Here is a 26,439-nt window from a genome sequence, read left to right as displayed (position 1 = left end):
GGAGAAAAGCTCTTACATACCTTGGATGTACACAGACAATTACGCTACTACCTGGACAGGACAAAAAACAATAGAAAAACTGACCAGCTTCTGGTAGCATATGCAACAGGAAAAGAAGGAAAACCAATTTCTAAACAGACAATCTTCAAATGGATAGGAAATTGCATTAGATTTTGTTACTCCTACCATGGAAAGAAAACTCCAGAGAATATCAGGCCTCACTCCACAAGGGCTACAGCCACTACCACAGCTTTCTTACGAGGAGTGGCTACCAAGGACAATTATAGAGGCTGCTACTTGGACCTCCGTGCATACATTTGCCAAGCATTATAACTTACCTCTATACTCTAGATCCCGTGCTGGTTTTGCCACTGCTGTTTTGCAAGGGATCCTGACTACACCATAATCTATTCTCATTTCCTCCTCCCCTAGTTTAACTATGGTATTCTACCCATTTGTAAAGACTGCAGATGCATCCTTGAAGGACATAGTACAGTTTTGTACCTACCATAAATGTAGATGTCCGAGAGGAATGCATCTGCAGTCAGGATTACACACCCTCCTTCCCCTCTGAGGTACTCCTAGGGTACTTACCAATCTTCAGCTAGCTTGGGGGGGATCTATTATGGTGTATTTGTTTGTATATATGTACATACATGTTTATTTTGTGTGTTTGCTCTCTACTATTTGGAAACTTTGGCATTTATCCAAATTTAGCCATCCAAGAGGGCACCTGGCATCTGGGGCAAGAAACACTGAGGAAAATGGCGTCGGCTGATGTCTTTATACCCGAAGAACTGCCGCAATGACATCGGGTGAAGTGCGACACCAGCCGAAGCCAGACCCAGACTTTGGAATCCGGCCGACCGAAGGGCTGCCTGACGACAGGACAACCCATTTGTAAAGACTGCAGATGCATTCCTCTCGGACATCTACATTTATGGTAGGTACAAAACTGTACTTTATGACTGCAGTTGCATGTCTCTCGGACATCTACATTTATGGTAGGTACAAAACTGTACTTTTCTATTTCTTCTGATTCCTCTTCTGATCAGGAATTATCTATACCTCCCTATGAGGATTCTGATGCAGAGGAGTCTATACCATCTGCATCACCTCCTGAGGATTATTAATTTGGAGAAACCTTGCATACTTTGAGGGAGCATTTTCACTGGGAGAGTCAAGATTTCTCAGAATCAAAAAAGAAGCTCAGGGAGTTCCTTCTTCTCCCTCAACACTGGACTTTAGCCATAGCCCCTGTTTTAGACATTGTGGATGATGTGTTTTCGGAGTCAAGCTTGTCCCCTGACTCCTTACCTCCGGCTCCCAGCAAGCCTGACAGATATTACAGGGTCCCTGACTCACACAAATTTTTATTTAGAAACCCTGCTGCTGATCCTGAAACTATTTCACAGGGTCCAAAGGGAGTTAAGGCCTCAACAGCAAAAAATCCTACCCCCTCTGACAGAGATTCAAGGGCACTGGATCGATGGGGAAAAAAGGTTTATACATCTGCAACCTTGGCAGTTAGGGCCTTAAACTGCCAGTTTCATATGCTCAAGTATCAACAGTATGTTATGGGATTGCTGAAACAGAAAATCATGTTGATTTATGAATGTGCAGAAAGTAAATAATTGCAGGAATTATTGCATGCAGCTGAACAGGTTGGAAAGCATACTTTGCAATGTCGTTTTGATTCCTTCGAGGCCTTCTGCAGGGCCGCAGTTACTGGATCTGTGATTAGGAGGCATGCTTGGCTAAAAGAGCAAAATTTGCCTGATCATGGTAAAGCTAAATTATTGGATGCACCTTTACAGCATGATACTCTGGTATTAAGGCAGAAGAGGTTTTAAAGAAAATGGAAGACAAAGTTAAGTCTATGCAAACTGTAAAAGATTTCTTACAAGTGCAGCCACCAAGATTCAGTACACACTGGCCTACAAAAATTTGGTCCTTTCCTGTGTCAGACAGAGCTCAAAGGGGCAAATCGAGATGCCCTAAGGGTTCCAGATACCAGGCACAAGAATTTTCCAGGTCAAAGCAATGGGGTGCTTCTACCTCCAAATCTGGAGGAGATAAAGCGCAAACCTACGGAAAACAGTCCCAATGACTTCCCTCTGCCTTCACCAAACACTTAACCTTTGGCAGCACCCTGGGGGAAAATTAGCACTTTTTGCTAAAAATTGGCAGTTGATAACCCAGGACAAGTGGGTGCTAAACATAGTATCACAGGGATACAGATTCCATTTCCATACTCTGCCAATGGCAAATGGTTGGCCGGATCTGCCAAAAAATCAATGGGCAGAGGCTCAGAAACAGGTTACATCCCTCATGGATATGGGGGCCATTCAGCCAGAACCAGAACAGGAAAAAGGACAAGGTTTTTTTCAAGACTGTTCTTGGTACCCAGAAAGGACAAGGCCTGGCTGCCAATACTGGATTTATCGATTTTGAACACATACCTGGACATTCCAAAATTCAAAATGCTGACTTTGCAGCAGCTTCTGTCCATGCTGGACAAGATTTCTTGGCTGGTGACATTAGACCTAAAAGAGGCATACCTGCATGTCCCAATAAGGTAATAGTGCAGAAAATACCTCAGATTCAGGGCTGGCTTAATGCATTACCGATTCTCTGTACTGCCCTTTGGCTTATCTACTGCGCCCAGGGTCTTTACAATGTGCCTGGCACCAGTAATTGCTTTTTGCAGACAAAAGAAGTATACAAATATATCCTTACTTGGATGACTGTCTCATTCAAGCAGAGAACAAGGACATTCTTCTTCAACACCTGGCATTTGTGAAAAGGCTTCTAACATGCCTAGGGTACACAACAAACAAAAAGAAATTACAACTGGTACCCTCTCAAAAGATAACATTCCTGGGTGCAAGCTTGAGTACAACTGCCCAGATGGCTTACCTCACGCCAGACAAGCAAAGGCAACTCACTACTTACTTCAAACTGATGGCAACAAAAACCCAGTTATCTGCAAGACAAACTCTGCAGGCTTTGGGCTTCATGGCATCCTGCATCATACTGATTCCGTATGCAAGACTGCATATGAGGAAACTTCAATGGTACCTAAAAAGTTTATGGAGTCAACATTGACACAGTCTGGAAACAATAATTCTTCTCATTCCATGCCTACAACAGGAGTTTCTATGGTGGGCAAAGGCATGTCACCAAACATGGGACGGGCATTCATTCTACTCCCTGCCAGCCAAACCTTAACAGATGCATCAGATTATGCCTGGGGGGGGCCCACATGGCGGGATGATGCATTCAGGGCATGTGGACCCCAAAACAAATGCTTCTACATATCAGCCAAAAAGAGATGCTAGCTGTTCAAAATGCCCTGACAGCCTTCAGGGACTTACTTCATCCAGGACAACTACTGATAAAGACGGACAACACCATGGTTATGTGGTATATAAACAAGCAAGGGGGCACGCACTCGTACCCCCTTTGCAGATTAGCCATGGCACTGTGGGACACAGCTTTGACTTACCAAATACATCTTCAAGCTCAATTCCTGCCAGGAAAACAAAATACTCTGGCAGACGATTTAAGCAGAAACCTTATGGACCCTCACGAGTGGAAACTAGATCCACTAGTCTTCAGCATGATGATAAAGAAATGGGGGAGCCTGGACATAGAATAATTTGCCTCCCCTCAAAATTATCATTTGAAAAGATTCTGCACAGGGACTTATCACAGACAAGCATGGAAAGTGGACGCCCTATCCTTCAGTTGGAAAAACCTGTCAGTTTACACCTTTCCTCCTCTGCCTCTTCTTCCCAGGGTCCTACTAAAAGTCAGACAAGAGAAACCAAAAATTATACTAATTGCCCCAGACTGGCCCCGCCAATACTGATACCCAGTCCTAAGGAACTTGTCTCAATACCCAGCTTGGACCTTACCTCAAAGACCTCAACTACTATCCCAGCAAAACAATCAGATCCTGCACAATCAACTCCAGACACTGAACCTGGCAGCATGGCTGATCATGTGTTATACAAACAACACCGCTCAGTAAAGCTGTGATGGATGTCATTTTGGAAGCCAGAAGGCCTAGTACTAGAAATTCTTATGCTGATAAATGGAAGAGATTCTGTGCTTGGAATCAAGCACAAGGAACTGATATATCAGAACCAAATATTCCTCAGATATTACAATACTTGACAAAGGCCTTTCTTTCTCATCAATTAAAATCCATGCCTCTGCCATTTTGGCTCATTACAGTACAGAGCCACCTGTCTTTTCACATCCTTTATAAAAGCAGTATCTTAGAGGAGCCAAAAATTTAAGGCCTCCTAGAAGATCACCAATACCTGCATGGGACCTCAATTATGTGTTGGAAAAGCTCACCCTGCCTCCATTTGAACCAGCTGTTACTGCTGATATAAAGTTCTTATCATGGAAAACAGCTCTGCTACTAGCAATTACTTCAGCAAGAAGAGTCTCAGAGCTGTAGGCCCTCATGGCTGTAGAGCCTTTTATCATATTTTACCCAGAAAGGGTCTCTCTGAGGACAAATTCTTCATTTATGCCTAAGGTGGTTTCCAGTGTGGCTCTTAACCAAACTATTCATCTGCCAACCTTTTATCCAAATCCGCAGAACAAGAGGGAGAGAATTCTGCATTCCTTGGATGTACACAGACAGCTAAGATTCTACTTGAGCAGGACTAAAGCTCTAAGAAAAACTGAGCAGTTACTAGTGACATATGCTGCAGGGTCAGAAGGAAAGACTATTTCAAAGCAGACTATTTCAAAGTGGATAAGCCACTGCATTCGTTTCTGCTACTTACACCACGGCAAATCTGTGCCCAAGGGCATTAGGTCTCATTCCACCAGAGCTGCAGCTACTTCAGCAGCCTTTCTCAGAGGAGTACCAACCAAAGACATTCTAGAGGCTGCTACTTGGAGTTCTGTTCACACCTTAACAAAGCATTATCATTTGCCTCTCTAAGTCCAGGGCAGGCTTTGCCACTGCAATTCTGCAGGGCCTTATAGCCGCACCTAATGCTGTTTAGCTCCAGCTTCCCATCCATAGCTTTGGGATTCTATTAAATGTAATGACTGCAACAGCGAAACATGAAGACCATAGTACAGTTGTGTACACTTACCATAAATGTAGATGTTCAAGTGTATTCACTGTTTCAGTCCAGGTTACCCACCCGCCATCCCCCTTTCATTCTGGAGTTTATCTTTCCTTCTCTAGCTTCTACAACCTATGTGGTATATTTGCTTGTAGATGAAGGTAAAGTTTGTATTGATGCATGTATATTTAGTTTTTATATATTTTTTTTGCTACCTTTTTGGGGGCACCTGACATCTGGGGCAAGAAAAACTAAAGAAAATGGCGTTGGCTGCTTGTTTTATACCCCTGACTACCTGACATCATGGAAGAGGAGACAGCAACTGACGCAGGACCCAAAACTTTGGATTTCAGGCCGACTGAGGGCAACCTGCCAGCAGATTACCCAAATGTAATGACTGCAACAGTGAATACACTCGAACATCACATTTATGGTAAGTGTACACAACTGTACTTTATCAAACATTGACCCTTCAGTCTGGATCCAACCCCTCTCTTTGTTGATATGAGAGGTCTAAAGGGCTTGGCACCCAAACCATTCATAAGCACTGCTCGAGCTGGTTAATGGTTTTAAGTGCATGGAAGGTGCCCTTAAGCTTTGGAAGATGACATGGTGTTATCTCCTTAGCAGGATATAACCCATGCAGCTAAAGCTGCTACAGTAGTGATCATTCAAACATCTACTGTTACAAGTTTACTAGCACAACTGTACTTTTTTATTGACCAGCCTGTCTTTATGATAATGACTATTCAACAGCTATTGCTAGAGTTACTGATGCAAGAAATATAGCATATCTAGCCTTTATTAATGGCTTCTAATTCCGAGCCAACCATATGCGTTTCTTAAAACAGTGAATTATTAGAATGCTTGTTGCATAAGTACCTTGAAAGTGTGCATACCATTAAGATTCCATGATTATAATTTGAGTATTGCTCTAGTGAATATACAATTAAAGTTGTTTGTTTTAAAGATTTTGTTTAGTTTCCATTTGTTAACCAGGGTAAACTGTGATGCATTTATATGGATTATCAAATATAGCAGATCCTTTGCATTTCTTAAGACCTGTGGATAATAGCTAAATGGAAGAATGGTTCACGATGAACTGTTTTCCTCCATTTCAAAAGGTGCAATAAATCAAAAGCTATAGAATGTGTCATTGCTAGTGATACCTTTGATAACTTGTACCCTCCCCTTGGACATAGTCCTGAACAGTTCTTGGACGTAGATCATTCGGTCCAGAACAGCACTTTGACGTAGATCATTCTTGTGATCCAAAATACATTACTAAACTGAACTATAAAAAAAATAACCAAGCCAACTACAGCTAAAATTATGTGCTTGCATTAAGTAGCTTCCTGCTCCATATAGGTTCATAGGCAAGTACTAGGTTAGCTGCCCTTGTGGGCCATTTTAAGCCTAGCCAGTTTCCCTTGGTGAGAATCAGACCTTGTACTGCTTGTTCTGTGAGGCAAGCACGATACCATTATGCCAAGCCCCAACCCAAAAATATTATTTGACCTTGCAAAACTAGAGCACTCTTTGGTGTCATACTAATGACCTAGAGGAATATTCTAACAGTTTAAAGGTAATTCCTAACTTAACTACAAAGAGTAATTAATTCTGACTGTCTTCATTAATTAACATCTTGTGTACTGGCCGGGAGTATCCATTTACTGTCTGTTTCCACAAGTTGAGAAATTAAACAACACAAGTCATATAAATTGTACTTAATGTGTTAACCGTTCCAGCAGCCCATATTTCAGGTGTAAAATTGTTATTTTGTTTGTGGCTTAAAAGTACGTTTTATGAAATTTTAAAACCGTCTGCTATATGTATATTATCTTATGAAATTTAGTGTTAGTACACTCATTTATAATTCCATAGTGAGGCAGGCATTCAAGTATCTGCAGTTGAGCAAAATGTATGTTTAATGTTGCAGACTAATACTGTATAGCTTCCACCATTGACACTATACACTCCAAGCACTGTGTTGTTACTTAGGTTAAATCATTCTACTGTCCATGGTAAAAATTAGTTTGTTTTATTTTATTTTATTTTTATTTGTTTGCTCGGTTGGTCCCAGTGGGTATGTAGAGTTGTCCCTTTTCAGTGGACTAGGGAGCACCATTTACACATAGCTAAAAAGCAAAAATAAAAAAAAAATGGAATATGTAAAACTGTAGAATATAAATGGGTTCAGTAATTGCACGGTAAATGTGACGATGCAGATATTGCATGAAAAACATTGAGCAATGAACATGCTTTTTGTCAATTCAGTACAGTTCATCTTAAATATAGTGAATGCAAGTGATGCGGAAGTTAGAGAAGTAAAGATTGTGCATAAAGTAAGTAGACTTCTCAGCAAGGAATAGTTTGCGGAGCAAGACTAGAGTTTAGGGTATGCTTGGGTGTTATCTTGATCCATTTGTGTGGAGTCTGATTTGATGAAGAGCAGAAACAGAGCCAGGAGTCCATGAGGTATTGTTTGAGATTAAATGTAAAGGTTTGTAGAAGCTGGTTTGCTTAATAAGAGTTTCATAGTTCTGAAACATTGGAGGAATACCATGAGTCACCAGCATTACTGTTTGATTTGTAGTTTGAGTAGTTTTATTGGAACAAAGGGATCTGACTGGAGAGTAAAGATGCTTCTGGCAAGTGATAGGCATTGCTTTGGTTTGTAAATTAGTTTGTGGGTGGTCAGTAGTTGTGAAAATACTAGGGAGTGGGGAGTTCTTGCTAGGAGAGTTTATTCTGGAAAGAGGGGAGATGCAAGTTATATTCATGGAACCACTGCATCAGAATATTGACAACAAAGTAATGAAGATGCTGGATAATGGATATGCAGAAATGCAGAAAAAATTAGAGAAGGCCATGGTTTATGTTAATGGAAGAGTATTTAAGCAGTGATGCACTTGGTAGTGGGCAAACAGACCAAGAGTTGCAACAACTCTAAACATGTAGTGTAAACAATAAATAAAAACGTGTATATCCCATTAAGAATGTCCATATTTATGTACAACAAGCTCAGAAATTGTTCTTCCTGGTTGCGTACATTGTCACTTTTCTTATTTGTCCTTATGGATTCAGTCCACAAAGTATAGGTAAATATCTGCTAAGAGAGAACTGAGTAGTGAAAGTCTGAACAGTACTGCCTGTTTGAGAGACAGCATTCTCAGTAAAACAAAGAAGAAAAATAAACCACAGATGAAAGTTAATAAGTAATGATTTCTCTTCCCTCTCTCTAGCTGCAGCAGTGATCTTATTCTACACTATTCCGCAATCACATAACATCCCTTCCACAGAAGTATTTGGCACAATATGGCTCATGTTGCTGCTTGGGACTGTGCACTGTCAGATCGTCTCAACACGGACACCAAAGCCCCCTCCCATCCTTGGGGGCAAGAGAAGAAGGTAATGTTTTTATTGCATCTTTATTTTGTGTCACATGGTTCTTGCATTTGACAGTTTTATTTATTTACTTGTAAGCATGGGAAGATGACTGCTCAGGAGACCAACTTTGTGATACTTGATTCTTTTAATTGCATATTATAACTTGTTTTACATTTGTCTGTCAAGTCATTCATATTCTTCTCATAAATGTAGCTGATGCATTTTAGTTTATTGTTGAAAATGGTGACATGTTTGCACTAATGTATTTAACTGGATTCCATAATTTTAAACTAAGCCACATCAAAACTAAATTTGGGATTGTAAACCACATCTGCGTGAACATTTTCTTTTTCTAGTGCACCAGTGAGAACCATGTTAACTAGTGTCAAGTGAAACATTGTAGCTATATTGTTTTATAAAAAAAACTTTTGCAGGACATCTTGCATGTTGATGCAATCTTTTATTCTTTATTAGTAAGGCATGAGGTGCTGTACTTTGATGCCTTCGCCCCCACAGTGAGCCATACATGTCACTGGGCTTGGAGTAGTATCAGTACTGTGTTATAGTTCCAGGCTCCTAAGTAGTGTCCTGTGCCTTCATAACTTGACAGTAAGCCTTTATGTTTTGGGTCACGGATTCCTTACGTTGGCTGAATGTTCAGCTAAGATTTTGCATTTTGTATTTACAGTAGATATTTTTTTACTGTTACAGTAGTAGATTGAAACAGAAAGGCATTCTAGTCTTCAGAAAAGAGCTGCCCTTTAGTTTTCATCATTTAACAAGGATTGTTGTTTCCTTCACATTGGTTATGTGCCATATTCTTCCAAGAGCAAATTATTCCACAAAAAATAATGTTGGCTGTACAAGTACTGGGTATTGTTTTACCTGCTTATTATGTTTCTGTATTTTATTTCACAGTCATTCAAAGGAAGCATCTTTTGTTACAAGGCAGTGTTCTTGGATTAAAGTCAGAACACCTCTTTTCTTCCCCCTGAAAATATTAAAAATATGGAGTTAAAGAGTGCATGCTGCAGCCCTGTCAGGTTGATTATTTTGATACAATGTTTATACAATATTTTCCTGTTGGTAGTTTCCTTTTCATTGTTGATGGTTACTAATGGTAAAACGCAAGTTTATTTGCCCGGCTTGTTGTAATGATTGACTTTAAGCAACTGTAAAAATGACAGTATCTTGAGGTTAGATTCAAGTTAGAGTCTGTATTTTGAATCTTTTCCAGAGATCCTTTTTAGCAGTACTACTGGGGAGTTTGATTTCTTAACCTTTGAACAGTCATATTTCTTGTGTGCTGCTGTTCTGATTTGTGTACGTCTGTACAGAAGTGTGTTAAATTTTTATTTATTTTATTTTACATTTGTTGACTGGGATAGTCCAACTGGATACATGTCCATTTTCAGCAGAAGCCCAGGGAGAAAAGCTCCAAACTTACAGATAAAGACAAGCAAGTTACAGTATATGCACGAACATATTGTATTAACATAAAAGTTACAGTCTCATATTTCAAACCTATGAAGAATACAGTTTATATTCAGAAATATATACAAATATGTTACAGTTTCTCTTATCAAACCTATAGGTGCAGCTATATACAGCGTATCTGTAGAGATGTTAGTTTCTCTTTTCAAACCTTTTAGTGTAAGAGGTAAGTCGCTGTGAATAAAAAAGTGCAGGGATATGGAAGTAGATTAGGCTTTAGTCAGGGTTAGAGCAAGGACATAAACAGTGTGTTTTAAAATACTGGGTTAGATTTTTTTTTTTTTTAACTGATTAAGGGAGGGGTTCAGAGTAAGGTCAGATGGGAGCGAATTCCAGGATTTGCCTACTGAATTTGCAAACAAAGATTCTCCAGATAGGTTGTTGGCTTTAACAGATCAAACCAAAAGTTTTGTAGTGGAACGAAGTGGCCTAGCGTTTTTGTAGGGCTGGATAATGTTTTTAAGGGAGGACATTTTTTTCTGGAAGGTTAGCCTTCAATGCTACTGTAAGTTGATTATATTGAATTAGCCTGGGAAGTTCTAGCCATCCTAAGAGATTTAGGTTTTGACAATGGTGTGTCCTGTAGGAAGTTCCTGTGGCAAACCTGGCAATTTGACTATAGCAGCTAGAAAGTTTGCTGAGATCAGTTTTGTTCAAGTTAGTTGAGTATTGGCGAGGCATAGAGTAGAGTTGAAAGAAGATGGGTACGGGCAGTGGCAGTCCTAGCTAGAGGGGTGAGAAAAAGTTTGATCTGATATTGTTAATCCTCGTTCATTCCTTACATATGGGTATCTGTTCTGACCTTGGAACCGAGCCAGCCATCTTCTAAGCTCGCGTCAGCTACAAACTCTCGAGCTAAACTCTTACCCATAATTCCCCCCTCCCTGTTACCCCAGATTTTGTTTGCCGCGTTGCCATTTGGACGTGTCAAGCTGCTTCTCTTGAGCCAAGTATAGACATTTGTTGTCACACTAGTCTGTTATATAACCTTTCTGTCAGAAAAGTTTCTAATTTGTTGTCTCTTACCTTATCGCATTTAGCGACCATATTTTCTTGAGTTTTCTTCTCTTTACGCTCCACTTTTTACCGCGAGGTATTCTGTCCCTTACCATCGTTGGTAATCCCTTCCTTTTCTTCACTACCTTCGGGTATTCTTTCGTACCATTGCTGGTACCTTTTCTTCTGTATCCTTTTCTATCATATCAGATAAAAAAGGTAGTCCAGGATTTAAAATGGGTTCTGATTGTGGACACAAATGACCTACATCAGATGCACACTCTTTGAGCATTTATTGCTTGGGTGTGTCCCACTTATCTGTTAACCCGCCCTGTGGTATTTGTAACAATGTTTCCAGTAGAACGTTGATTGAAAGGAAAAATAAGTTGTTGCTGAAGGGACTTCTCAAAGCTTCCTTTTCAGAGGCTATTTCTGGGTCGGAGGCTTCAACCCCTCCTAGAGCCCATAAGAAAATTTTGGATGATCCTACTAAGGCCAAGTCTTTGCCTTCGTCCCTGGCTGGAGGCTCCCACCAACCAAGACCTAAGAAAGCTAAAGTTTCTCCTTCGGAGCTCACTCAGTCGGCCTCGGTGCATTCGGTGCCTAGACCTTCAGCACCGAGGCCTTCGGCGCCATCAGTGATCTCTGCTCCGTCTTCTCCTGTAGCCTTTACTATATCTGTACAGAGGGCAGACTATTGCGTCTACGACACCGGCACCGACTGTTCAGTCAGCACAGACCTTGGTCACATTGGCTCCGACATCTTTCTCTGAACTGACACCTCAGTTATTGGCACCAATTTTGTTGGTTCCAGCTTCAATACCGGCAACCACTTCGGCACCGTTCCTTTTGTCAGTGCAGACCGTGAACTCGGCACCGATGATTTCCTCTGTGCAGACGCCCATAGTCCAGTCTCTCTTGGCACTGTTGTTCTCAGTGCAGACTGGTGAGGTGGGCACCGAGCTTGTTTCTTCTGTGGACAGACCTGTTTCTCCCTCAGCCTCCGTGAGGTCCACTAGAAGTCTTTCTGAGCACGATGTGTTGCGTCTTGTGGATCAAGTGCTTCTGGCCAGCGATTTCCCACCCCCCAGGACCTATCCTTCCTTGGGAGGTGATCACCCATTGCCAAAGACCCCTTCTTTTTCTCCTCCTTCATTGCCTTTGAAGTTTATTGATCTAGCACAGTTTTCCTTCTCTACGCTTCTCTTTATGAATCTCACTAAGGAACCGCAGTTGCCTTCATGGCAGGAGAGTTTTGCTACGACCCAGGATGACAGTTGTGACACACATAATTTATTTCACAGCCATCCGGGGTCTCCGGGTTGGCGGGCTGTGCCATTTAGGGGAGGGGTGACCCCTGTCCTGGACACTCACCCCTCTTCAGGTGGACCAGCTTTCCAACTGATTGAGAAGGCTGTGGCTTCTGCTGGCGATACTGTGCTGTCTGTCCCCCTGCCCTCCTCTGGTCCTGTGTGTTCACAAGTTGCACCTAGCGGACACCGGGCGCAAGGGCCTCAGGACATGTTCCCACAGGAAACTCCCTTTCCATTGTCTTCCCCAGCTTCTCCCTCTGAGGAAGTTCACCGGAAAAGTTTGTGCAAGTGGAAGCACATGAACTCCACAGAGGAGTCCCTTACTGTAGACACAGACTTTGATGAGGGGGAAGGATCCCCCTCAGTCACCCTCTGAGGTATCCTTTGGTGATATCCTCAAAATCCTTAAGCAGAGAGTTGACTGGCAGCCCTCTAATCCGACCTCTGAGGACTCTGTGTTCCTGCGGGCTTTTCGCGCTCAGCCCCCTACCTCCTGGGTTACTCCACCTTCCGATGAACTTGTCCGGCTCATCGTGCAGCGTGCATGGAAGGCTCCTGACACAGTTGAGGCTATTCCCTGGAGGCCAGATAAGATTTTGTCCCCTCCTGCTATGGATCCCCATTGGTCTAAAGGTCTTCCTGTGGATGCTCTGGTGGCGGCGGCCGCAAACAAAAAGGATCTGGCAGAAGAAGAAAGCCAGACTGTCCACCCGCCTAACAAAGAGCCCCGGGCACTGGACAGGATAGGGAAGCACACCTTTGCATCAGCGACCTTTGCTATCGGGTCCCTGAATTATATGGCACACTTTACTAGGCTTCAAAGGGATTTGATTTTCGAGTTCTCTGAAACCTTGGCTGGTGCCGTGTCTGATGTCAGTGACAGTGGCCTCTCAGCTGGCCACCATTGAGTCCGTATCTAACTCCTCCATGCAACTGATATCTCACGCATCAGAAGGAGCAGCTAGAGTGGCGGGTTCAGCTGTGGTCTTGAGACGACAAGCCTGGATGCGCTTGTGCAATTTCTTGGAACCCTTTAAGGCTTCCTTTCTTAACGCTCCCATTGAGGCCTCTTCATTGTTTGGACCCAAAGTTAAAAGCACACTGGCCAGATGTGAACAGGACAGTAAGACTCTTTCTGCCATAGGTGTCCATTATTCTTCCCCTCAACGTGCGTTCTCCCGAAACCAAAAGAGTGGGAAGATATGATTCAAGAAATCTCAGGGTCCTTTCCGTGACACACAGGCCGAGTTCTCCCCTAGAGGCAGAGGGGGAAACTCACAGGGAAGACGCCCCTTTCGGGGCAGAGGGGGTCCGCGTAACCAGGGTTCCAGGGACTCTCTTCCTGGCCAATCCTACCAGCACTCCTGGAGAGCGGCCCAACTCCTTTCCTCTAGAGGTGGTTGGGGGTCATTTATCCTTGTACCCTTCTGCCTGGCTAACCATCACCACCGATTCTTGGGTACAAAGGATTATAACCAGAGGTTATCATATACTTTTCGATCTTTGTCCCGTCCCTTCAAAAAACCTTCCCAATGTTTCCACCCAGTCAAAGGGAAGAAGCAGCACTAGAGATAGAAAAGCTGCTAAGAAAGAGTCATCCAAATAGTCCCTCCAGACCAGATAGCATCCGAATTCTACTCAAGACTATTTATTTTTGGTGCCAAAGAAAACCAGGGACTGGAGACCAATTTTGGATCTGAGTGTATTGAACAAGTTTGTGAGAGTACAGAAATTCCGGATGATCACAATATAGTCTATCCTTCCGCTTTTGGAAAAAGACAATTGAATGTGCTCGATAGATCTTAAAGATGCATATTACCACATAAAAGTGGACAGGCCATCAAGAAGATTTCTGTGCTTCCGTTTGGGAGCCAGTCACTACCAGTTCAGAGTACTGCCCTTCGGACTCTCTACAGCCCCCAGAGTGTTCACAAAGTGCATGGCAGTCGTCACAGCTCACTTGTGACTACAAGGATTCCAGGTGTTTCCATACCTAGACGACTGGCTCATTTCCGCCCCCACCAGACATCTATTGGAAGAAACCCTGGCATACTCTCTCCTAGCTGCACAAAGGCTAGGCATAACCATAAACTGGCAAAAATCTAATCTCACCCCATCTCAGTCCACAGAATTCATAGGGGTCATCTTGGATACAAATAATTGCAGAGCATCCATTCCAGAGCACAGAATTCTAAGGATAAAGCAACAACTGATCCCAATCCTTTCAAGGGAGAAATCCACAGCTCACTCTGTCTTACAGCTGTTGGGTTACATGGCAGCCTCCATCACCATTGTTCCCCTGGCCAGGTTTCATATGAGGCTTCTACAATGGCTACTGCTCACCCAATGGTATCCTTTTCAGCATCCTCTTTCAGCCATGATTCGAGTAACCCACAGGTGCAAACAGGATTTATGTTGGTGGATGACCCACAACTCGTCACAATGGTCTCGCACCTTCTTCCCCCAACAACCCAAGGCTACAGTGACCACGGATGCCTCCCTGATTGGGTGGGGGTGGGGGGCTATGTCAGGGACAGACCGTCCAAGGCACTTGGTCCGAATTGGAGGCCCTACTGCATATAAATGTTCTAGAGCTGAGGGTGGTGCTTCTGGCTTTGCAAGCATTCCATCCCCTGCTGCCATCTGGGACGATTGCAATTCACTCAGACAACATGGCAGTGGTCTGGTACATCAACAAACAAGGTGGAACCAAATATTACCCCCTTTGTCGAGAGGCCATGAAAATATGGCAATGGGTGATGACTATCAACTGTTTTCTTTTAGCAACGCACATTCCTGGGAGTTCCAACGTGATAGCAGACAGACTCAGCAGGTACATTCTACAACCTCACGAGTGGTCCCTGAATCCCTTGATAGCGGTGGAGATCTTCCACCACTGGGGCCTTCCTTGCTGCGACCACTTTGCGTCCCCGACCAACTACAAATGCAGCAACTACTTCGCCCTGATTCCCCCCTCCAGGGAAGTCACCCAGGGACGCTCTAGACCACGATTGGCCCTCGGGTCGTCTTTATGCATTCCCACCTCATCGGATTTGGTTCCCCTTCCTTTGACCTCAACTGCTAGATCAACCATGGATTCTCCATCCAACCCCCGAGTTGATCTCACATCCACAGAACCTGATTCATCCCAACTTGGACAGCCTGAAGCTCACAGCTTGGCTCCTCCAATTCCCTTGATTGCCAGACAGAATGATCTTTCTTTACCAGTACGGGACATTCTTATTGCATCTCATAAGTCTTCCACTAGAAATAATCATCTAAGCAAGTAGAAAAGATTTACCTGTTGGCTGAAAGAAAAACAAGTAGATCCCTTCTCAGCACCTGTGTCGATAATACTAGAATATCTGGCCGACCTATTTCAGTCGGGTCTGTCGGCCTCTACCATTAGAGTTCATTTGGCTTCAATATCTAATTTCCATGAGGGTGTCTAAGACTCCACTCTTTTGTCGCACAAATTATACAAGACCTTCATAAAAGGTGTGAATCATTTGAAGCCCCTTTTTAGAGAACCTTTTCAGCCATAGGACCTGTTGTTAGTTCTACAAGCTCTGACAATGCCACCCTTCGTACCAGCTTCTTCTTGCAACCTCAACCTCAAATATTTGACTTGGAAAACCTTGTTTTTGGTTGCCATTACTTCTGCCAGACGTATCTCTGAGCTTCAAGCTTTATGCAACAAGAGTCCATGCTTGATTTTTAATAGAGATAGGAGTGTCTTTGAGAACTGATCCTTAATTTCTGCCAAAAGTGATCTCTGAAATGTCCATTAATCAAACCATTGAATTGCCAGTTTTCTTTCCCAACCATTCAAACAGAGGAGAGTATTGCCTACATACCCTAGATATTCACAGGCAAATCTGCTTTTACTTCAACAGGACTAGGTCCTCTCGTAAATCTGACCAATTATTTCTGGCGTATTCTGGACCTATATTAGGATCTGCTGTTGCTAAGGTCACATTAATTAGATGGTTGAAAGACTATGTGACCTTCATTTATACACAACGTAATATCCCATTGCCTGTGAAGGCTCATTCTACAAGGTCGGTGGCAACTTCTGCTGCCTTCCATGCCAGAGCTTCTTTACATGACATCTGTGCAGCTGCAACTTGGGCTATGCCTCATACCTTCATCAATCATTACAAGTTGGATTTGGCCTTCAGAGGAAGAGCATATTTTGGTTCTATGGTGCTCAGGAATGTCCTTCCATGAGAGCCTCCCAGGAATAGAGGTAGCTGGGGACTCTGTCCCATACGTAAGGAATGAACGAGGATTAACAATGTCAGATAAAGAAGTTATGTCTTGCCATAACTTTCCATCTGTATTGTTGATCCTCGTTCAGTCATTACAACCCGTCCTACTTCCCCCTCCTGTGGCTTCTAGTGGATCTCACCATCTGGTTCTCTTAGGTCATTTGACCAGAGGTAGCCTCTACCTTCTTTTGACTTGCAAACTCAGTCTGAGGTAACGGGGAGAGGGGAATTATGGATAAGAGTTTAGCTCGAGAGTTTGTAGCTGACGTGAGCTTGGAAGATGGCCGGCTCGGTTCTGAGGTCGGAAACGATACCCATACGTAATGACTGAACGAGGATTAACAATACAGATGGAACGTTATGGTAAGGCATAACTTCTTTTTTTTTGTATAGGGAGCCAAAATTTTTATTAATGGTTTTAATAGTTTGGTTTACGTGCATATCATATTTGAGGCTGTTGTCTTATAACACCCAGGAGTTTGGTGTACATATCTGGTGAGATTATGGTCCCATTGTTAGATGTTGTAGTAAACGAAGGTTGAGAGGATTTGCGAGTAGGGGAGAAGAGTAATAGCTTTTTTTTTTAGGGTTTAATATCAGCTGTTGATTAGAGATCCAATTTTCTACTGTATTAAAGGATTTCTGGGTTAAACTAAGGAGATCTGTAGGGGTAGAGGCTGAGCAAATCAGGGTGGAGTCATCGGCATATTGTATACAGGTTGCATCTGGGATTACAGTGTGGAGGTCATTGATAGAGGGAGGAAAAGAAGGGGACCTAATAAGGATCCTTGAGGGACAACAAGGGTAACTGGGAGAAGGGTGGAGAGTTTGTCCTGCCAAAGAACAGCCCGCTGTCTTCCACTAAGATAAGATTGAAACCATTGTATGGCATGGTTGTTTAGGGATATTTTCTTTAGGGTAAGTAAGAGTTAGCTGGTGGTTAACCATGTGGAAGGCCTTGGAAAGATCGAGAAACAGGGCAGAAAATAGTTTGTTGTTGTAACGGTTGAAATGTATGACATTAGAAAAGGAGAGGAGGGCTGTGGTGGTAATGTGCTGTGGTCTAAATCCATGCTGGGAGTTGGCCACTATTACACTACCTTGAATAAGGTGGTGTAATACTTGTTTATGGATTCACACTTCCATAATTTTAGCCAGAGGGAAAAGGATAGCTATTGGTCTGTAGTTTGACAGCTCAGTGGAGCTGCTTCCATTCTGGAGTGGTATGACGCGATATTTTCCAGATAGAGGCTTCAGTTATGGTTCTGTTTGTCAAAGTAGAGACTGAATTCTACAACATCAGCAGCTTTTTGCAGGTAGTCTGCAGGGGGAGGATGTCAGCTGAAAGGGTGGTTGGTTTGAGTTTTTTAATTAGGGCTCTAATGAGTGAAGTCTGAACTTTTTGGAAGCTGGAGGAGAGAATGTCACTGGGTTTAGAGGTTTCAGCGTTAGGACAAGTGGATTTAAGTTTGCTAGCAAGGGCCTGGATGGTTTCTGTAAAGAAACTGTTGAAGGTGTTGGCAGTGGACTGGTGATATTTGGGTTGGGGCTGACGGGGTTGGAGTTGTGGATTGCCCTGGGTGGAGGAGTTTAATACCTGCCCAGAACTTCTGTGGCTTGTTGTGGTGTTTCTGCTGTAGATAGCAGAAAGTTTTTTTTTTTTTGTCTAGTAATATGGATTTTTTTGTACCATTCCTATATTGTCCGAATTTGAGTTGATCTTGTGGGGTTTTAGAGGAGTGCCAGGTGTTCCAGGCATTATTTCTTTGGATGATCTTTAGTTTGGTTTCTTTAGTGATCCAGGGAGCAATTTTTGTTTTAATTCTAAAAGAGCGTGCAGATGCATGGTTGTCAAGGATGGCCAGGAATGTGTTATTAAAGTGTGTTACTACCTCATCTAGTGGTGTTAGTTTTAGAATTGACCAATTGCATAATTTAAGTGCTTCTAAGAATTTATTAAGGTTGAAGTTTTTGTTACTTATTGTTTTATAGGTGGGTAGATGTGGACATTCAACTTTAAATGTGGCAGAATCTAACAAAAAATGGTGGAGAGAAAACAGTCTCTACAGATTTCCCTGCTTTATGTAATGCATTACTTTGGTTGTTTAACAGCCTATTTTGGACTGTCCCTGTGAAGCTTCTGTCAGGCAACCATGTTGAATTATTTTCAGAATGACACGAATAAAGTATAGTTATGAGGGTGGATATACCGTTTCAGGAAATATGTAATGCTTGGGCACTTCTCGTGGGTAGCAGAATAACTAACTTTCCAACTCTCTCAAATGATATTGAGAAACTGCTGAGTGGCATGGAAGGATGAATCTGGAGAATGACCCAAATAATTTAGGATCAAGTAATCCAAGTGCTGGATGAACTACGCAGGGAAGAAAGCGAAGAATGAAAGAGCAGGGACTGCTTACCTCTGTCACTGTGTGTGTGTGTGTGTGTGTGTGTGTGTGTGTGTGTGTGTGTGTGTGTGTGTGTGTGTGTGTGTGTGTGTGTGTGTGTGTGTGTGGGGGGTTGCCTTTGTATGTGCTGTTGAGTATATCTACCATTACAAGCTCCTTGCAGGAGATTTAGAGGGAAGCAGGACAGTTCTCCCCCGGATGATTCTACCCCTATGCAGTTGTATACACTTTCATGTTTAAATGTATATTTATTGTCTATGGGAATACTTAGACAGTTTGACCAAGGACTATTCGACCCCTAATACCTTTTAATAATTACTTTTTCAGTATTTTATTAATTATTCGAGTATACAATAAATAAACTGATGGTCTTTGATTTTAAATATATTTTATTTTTATAATGTTATTGTTAATTTATTTAATCATTTCATTGGTTAGTATAAATGTAATACATAAACGTCTAACATGTAATTAATAACCAGTTTTAACATATTTCAAATGAGAAATTAAGCACCGTTTTAATTAGATTTTTAATTTTATAGTATGTTATTTAATTCAGTTTATTATGTTAATATTAAATTTTTTAATATCAGGGTTTATTATGTTTAAAATGAAATAAGTTTCTTATTCAAATCTTCAAGTTAATATGCCTTTTATTTCTTTCAGTTAGCCTATTAAGATATTGTGAGCTACTCCATGTAAGTATTTTAATTTTGTTCGATTGGCACGATCGCTTGCTAATATTAGTAGTCTTTGATTATTTGTTTGATATTTTTTCCTTTTTTTTTTTTGGTGGTTCTGCTCTGCTGATAAATGCCTCGGAATCTTGATCTCTTCCATGTTGAATTTTATGAATACCATCTATAAATTCCCAAATTGTTGGATGATCTACTCAGAATTCTGTTTGCATTTTTCTATGAGTTGCTTCTACATAGTTGTTGGTTAATGTTCCCCGTTTGAGGTTCTTTTATACACTGTCCAAGTATTTGGAGGAAATATTGATGTTCTTAGTGTTTCACTTGCAGTCATCACACTTGGGTTATCTGCCTGTAGGTAGCCCTCAGTCGGCCCGAATACCTGAGTCTTGGGAGTTCTGCGCTGTCTCCTCTTCCATAATGTCAGGTTGTCAGGGGTATAAAACATGCAGCTGATGCCATTACATCAGCTTTTCTTACCGCGCGGGAGCTCGAAGCAGAAGCAGTTCGCAAGTGCCAGTCGGCCGCTACCTGAAATTTTCGTTTTTCGAGTTTCGAACCTGAAGTCTTCTAAAGCTAAGCACCCCGTTGGGGATTCTTTTTCTTGCTCTAACCGATGTCAGAAAAAGTTAACAGTTGTCTTGCCTGTGGAAAGGAAATACCTCAGATATTTTCATTCTTACTGCGTCACCTGTTTAGGCCCAGACCACGACATCCCTCACTCTGTTTTATGCCTCGTTTAACTCATGAACTATTTGTCATCGGGCTATCTTTGTTGCTAAATTCTTTCATTCTCGTTCTCCGTATTCCAAAATGGCTTTGGTAAGCCATCCGACTACCGATCTGCCAAAAAAACATAAGGATAAAGACAGAGACAGACTGCATAGGTCCAAAACTGCTGACGATGCTTCCGTTAAGCTAGTCACCAGTCCGCCGGTGCAGCCGTTGATAACCGCTTCTACAGATTCACAGGCCTCTGCTGAGACCCATTCAGAGTCTGGTATGCCGCGAGATGCTTCTTCAATTATGGAACCTGCGGATGTCTCTACCTGGGATGGGTCTGGAGCCGCTGTGCAGGCACTGGCATCTGAGGGTGTATTCCGACCTTCCAATGTTCGTATTAAACCGACTGCTTTGTTTCAGATTAAAACGGCCAAGTTTCTCAGGCCCAGAGTTCGCACAACACCTAGAAAACCGATGACCAAAGCGCATGCTCAAGCTCCCATGCCACAGAAATAAATGCTTAGAATGGTTGAAGACCTTATAACTCTAATTAGGGGAAGCCAGCCTTCCCCCTCTAAAAGACAAAGAATTGATTTCCCTTCTGATTCAACAGACCCATGAGTCCGATGACTCTGATCCCTCTGATTACCAGGACATACCCTTATCTGCCTATGAGGAATCAGATGCAGAGGATTCCATTCCCTTTGCCCCCCCCCGAGGACTTTTCTTTTGGTGAAACCTTGCATACCTTAAGAGAGCATTTCCGCTGGGAATGCCAGGACTACCCACAGTCCAAAAAGAGACTCAATAAATTTTTAGACTTGCCTCAGAACAGGCCTCTAGCTATACCCCCTGTCCTGGATATTGTAAATGATGTTTTCAAGGAATCCAGTCTTACTCCTGATACTTTACCACCAGCTCCTAGAAAGCCTGACAGGTACTACAGGGTACCTGACTCTCACAAATTTCTCTTTAAGAATCCCACTGTGGATTCAGAGCAGAGACCATTTCTCAGGGACCTAAAGGTATTAAGGCTACTACAGCCAAAAATTCTACCCCTTTGGACAGGGACTTGAGGGCTTTGGACAGATGGGGCAAGAAGGTGTATACCTCTGCAACTCTTGCCATCAGAGCTTTAAATTGACAGCTTCACATGTTGAAGTATGGAACTAATTAAACAAAAAATGTTGTTGCTTCCAGATTTTGCAGAAAATAAAGATTTACAAGAGTTAATGCATTATTCAAACCAAGTCAGTAAACATACTTTGCAGTGTGGTTTTGATGCCTTAGAAGCATCTTGCAGGTCTGCTGTCACTGGGTCTGTACTGAGAAGGCATGCCTGGCTGAAGGAACAAATCTTGCCAGACCATGTCAAAGAAAAATTACTAGATGCTTCATTAAACCAGGAATGTTTGTTTGGCACAAAAGCAGAAGAGGTTCTTAAAAAGATGGAGGGAGGAAAAAGCTAAATCTATGCAAACCGTTAAAGATTTCTTACAGGTACAGCCACCTAGATTCAGTAGGCATTGTCCTTCAAAATACTGGTCCTTTCTGGTCCCTACCAGGTCTTCTCAGCCCAAACCCAGGGGCAACAGACCACCAAGGCTGCAGTCTCAGGGTACACAGAGATCTAAACAATGGAGTGCTCCGCCCTCATAAACAGGGAGTGGTAAGTCACCCCCTTATGGAAAAAATTCACAATGACTTGTCTAGCATCCTTCTCGGCCATGCCCAAGTACTTGCACCCCTAGGAGGAAAACTCGCCCTGCATGCAAAAAAATGGATGTCCATTACCCAGGACCGATGGGTCCTAAACATTGTATCCCAGGGATACAGATTCTACTTCCACTCACTGCCAACCCAAGCGGGTTGCCAGACCTTCCTCCAAACCAGTGGGCAGAGGCACAAAGGTAAGTATTTTCTCTTCTCAGTATCAGGGCTATTCAACCTGTTCCAATAGAGCAAAGAGGACAGGGTTTCTACTCCAGACTGTTCATGGTGCCCAGAAGAGGGCTGTTGGTGCCCTGTCCTGGACCTGTCTGTTCTCAACATCTTCCTGGTGGTCTCAAAATTCAAAATGCTTACACTACTACAGCTGTTTCCTGTGCTACCCAAGGTGGTCTGGCTAGTCACCCTAGACCTAAAAGAAGCTCATCTGCATAGCCCCATAAGGGAACCTTGCAGGAAATATTTAAGTTTCAGGGCAGGCTGTGTGCACTATTAGTTCTCTGCACTTCCCTTTGGCTTATCTACTGCACCCAGGGTATTCACAAATTGCCTGGCTCCAGCCATTGCATACTGCAGGCAGAGAAAAATTCAAATGTATCCATACTTGGACGATTGCCTGATTCAGGCGGACAGTCAGGAATTGCTTCTTCAGCACCTGGCATTTTTAGAAAGACTTCTAACTTCTCTGGGGGTACACCATCAGCGAAAAGAAATCACATCTGGTGCCCAGCCAAAAGATTGTATTCCTGAGAGCAAGCTTGAGCACAACTTCCCAGATGGAAGACTGCCGGGCGAAAGCGCTTGTGACTATTTTGTTTTTTCGTTTCATTAAAGCAGTTGGCTTGTCCGAAGTTATATCGTTTGGATTATCATTATTATTGTTCACATTGGACATTGAATTATTACAGTTATTTTTAAGCTATTTCGCCAGTTGGTTAAGACATTTCAATTTTCAACAGAGTTCTCAGGTTTTGGACCTGAAAGGTTTCTCTTTTCCTTGTTTTTTGGTTTGGAACTTTCAGTTTTTTTGATTGGTTGTCTTCAAACTAGATTAGAACTGGTTGCAGTGTTTCTGGTATGTATTCTGCTAAATCCCCTATGGCATTCTCTAGTTCATGTGGCTATGTTGTTTTAATAACATTTAATATGGCTACTTCATAATCTGTTGAAATTGAATTTGGTAAGAGGTTTGGCCAAATGTCTTTTATTCCTTGAAACATTCTTTAATAGCTTTATTTTCGCTTGTCTGGTAATAGACAGTAAGCTGTTGGTATAATGAATCCGCTTCACTCCCTCATTATTACGCACACCCGAGAAACTAGTTTTGATGCTATTTTGAATATTCTATGAATAGTTTTTTTATTAGATGGCTTTATGTACTAGATGTTCTTCATGTTTCACTGTTGCAGTCATTACATTTGGGTAATCTGCTGGCAGGTTTCCCTCAGTCGGTCTGAATATCAAAGTCTTGGGTCCTGCGTCGGTTGCTGTCTCCTCAGGTCGTCAGGGGTATAAAACATGCAGCCGATGCCATTTTCTTTAGTCTTTCTTGCCGCACGGTGCCCGAAGCAGAAGCAGTTCGCAAGTGCCGGTCGGCCGACTCTTGAAATTTTCGCATTCGCGTTTCAGAACCAAAGTCTTCTATTAAAGCTAAGTACCCCATTGGGGAAACTTTTTCTTGCTCCTTACCAATGTCAGTAAAAGTTAATAATTGCATTACTTGTGGGAAGCAAATACCTCATAAGGATTTCCATTTGTACTGTATTCCTTGCCTAGGCCCAGATCATAACGTGCCTTGCTGTCAGTTTTGTGCTAGATTTAACCAACGCACTATTAAGCATCGGTATATCTTTGCTTCAAAATATTTTGGAAACAGATTTAACTACCCTGAATTGTCGTCAGATAGTAATCCGACTACCGGATTTCACCAAAAATGCAAAGTAAAGGACAGAGACAGACCGTTGAGGTCCAAAACCGACGACAAAGCTTCTCCTAAGCCAGTCGCCGGTACTCAGTGAGGCGCTTTCACAGCCCTTGATACCCACTTTCACATCACACGCCTCTACCGAGACCCATGTGGAGTCCGACATGCCTCGAGATTCTCAGAGTATTGTACTCGCGGATGTCTCTCCCTCGGATTGGTCCGGAGCTGCTGAGCAGGTACCGGCTTCTGAGGGTGTTTTCAGGCCTCAGCATTTCTATATAAAACTGACGCCAGCTTCAAAAACAGACACAAAAGCAACTTCTAAGGCTAAACAAACGACGCATGAGCCACGTGCTCGGGACTCTATGCCCAAAAAACAGATGATCAAAATGGCTGAAGACTTAATTACCTTGATCAGGGGTTCCCAACCCCGCCCTGATAAGAGGCCTAGGCAAGACACTGACTGAATCTTCAGATCAGGTTTCTATTTCTTCTGATTCCTCTTCTGATCAGGAATTTTTTGTATCACCCTATGAGGATTCAGATGCAGAAGAATCCATCCCATCTGCATGTCCTCCTGAAGATTATTCTTTTGGAGAAACCTTGCATACTTTGAGGGAACATTTTCATTGGGAGAGTCAGGATTTCTCAGAGTCAAAAAGGAGGCTTAGGGATTTCCTTCTTCGTCAGCATAGGCTTTTGGCCATACCTCCTGTATTAGACATTGTTGATGTGTTTTCGGAATCAAGCAAGGCTCCAGATTCCCTACCTGCGGCTCCTAGTAAGCCAGACAGATATTACAGGGTTCCTGAATCCCACAAATTTTTATTCAGAAATCCTGCTGCTGACCCTGAAACCATCTCACAGGGTCCCAGTAAAGGCCTCAACAGCTAAGAATCCTACCCCCTCTGATAGAGATTCCAGGGCACTGGATAGATGGAGAAAGAAGGTTTATACGTCTGCAACCTTTGCAATTAGGGCTTTAAACTGCCAGTTTCATATGCTTAAATATCAACAGCATGTTATGGGATTATTGAAACAGAAAATGATGTTGATTTCTGAATGTGGAAAATAAAGAATTGAAGGAATTATTGCATGCAGCAGAACAGGTTGGAAAGCATACTCTGCAATGTGGTTTTGATTTCTTCGAGGCCTCCGGCAGGGCCGCAGTTACTGAATCTGTGATTAGAAGGCATGTCTGGCTCAAGGAGCAAAATCTGTCTGATCATGTTAAAGCTAAATTGTTAGATGCACCTTTACAGCATGATACTCTGGTAATAAGGCAGAAGAGGTTTTAAAGAAAGTGGAAGACAAAGCTAAGTCTATGCAAACTGTAAAAGACTTCTTACAAGTGCAGCCACCAAGATTCAGTAGACACTGGCCTACAAAAAATTGGTCCTTTCCTGTGTCCGACAGAGCCTCATGGGGCAAATCCAGGCACTCAAAAGGCTCTAGATACCAATCACATGGTTCTTACAGGTCAAAGCAATGGGGGTGCCTTTACCTCCAAATCTGAAGGAAACAAAGCACAATCCTACAGTAAAGAGTCGAAATGACTTCCCTCTGCCATCACCAAGCACTTATCTTTTGGCAGCCCCCTTAGGGGGAAAATTAGCACTTCATGCGCGAAATTGGCAGTTGATAACCCAGGACAAGTGGGTATTAAACATAGACATGCAGTCGGTGGATTGGACACTCTAAATTAACCCTAGGTGTGAGTGTGCGCCTTCTGTGGAAGGTTGGGCGCCGGGCTGGCAACTCAACATTGTAAAACTCCACTGCCAATCATGAGCGGACAGATGATCCGCTGTGGCGACCCCTAACTGGGAAAAGCCGAAAGAAGAAGATCCCAGGGATACAGATTTCATTTCCATACCTTGCCAATTCCAAACAGTTGGCCATATCTGCCAAAAAATCAATGGGCAGAGGCACAGAAACAAGTTACGTCCCTCATGGATATGGGGGCTGTTCATCCAGTACCAGAACAGGAAAAAGGGCAAGGGTTTTACTCAAGACTGTCCTTGGTACCCAGAAAAGACAATACCTGGTGCCCAATACTAGATTTATCGATTTTGAACACATTCCTGGACATCCCAAAATTCAAAATGCTGACTTTGCAACAGCTTCTGCCCATGCTGGGCAAGAACACTTGGCTAGTGACTCTAGACTTAAAAGAGGCATACCTGCATATCCCAATAAGGGAATCATGCAGAAGATACCTCCACTTCAAGGCTGGTGTTATGCATTACCAATACTCTGCACTGCCCTTTGGCTTTTCTACTGCACCCAGGGTCTTTACAAAGTGCTTGGCAACAGTAATTCCATTTTGCAGACAAAGAAGCATACAAATCTATCCTTACTTGGACGACTGTCTCATTCAAGCAGAAAACAAGGGCAT

General features: G+C 42.6%; 1 protein-coding gene across 3 annotated transcripts in view; it reads left to right on the top strand.

Moving 5' to 3' along the window:
* PHTF2 (putative homeodomain transcription factor 2) overlaps positions 1–26,439 on the top strand; it is a 1,638,259-nt gene that overhangs the window by 637,211 nt on the left and 974,609 nt on the right. For all 3 annotated transcript variants that reach the window (XM_044088321.1, XM_044088320.1, XM_044088322.1), the window contains exon 6: positions 8,345–8,510. In XM_044088321.1, the coding sequence (XP_043944256.1) occupies positions 8,345–8,510 (166 nt within the window). The remainder of the gene's footprint in view (positions 1–8,344; positions 8,511–26,439) is intronic.

Source organism: Protopterus annectens, chromosome 11.part0 (assembly GCF_019279795.1).
Source record: "Protopterus annectens isolate FY-2018-M chromosome 11.part0, PAN1.0, whole genome shotgun sequence".
In the NCBI taxonomy this organism is placed as follows: domain Eukaryota; kingdom Metazoa; phylum Chordata; order Ceratodontiformes; family Protopteridae; genus Protopterus; species Protopterus annectens.
Note: the sequence above shows the minus strand (reverse complement) of the source record. Positions and strands in the feature narration are given on the sequence as shown.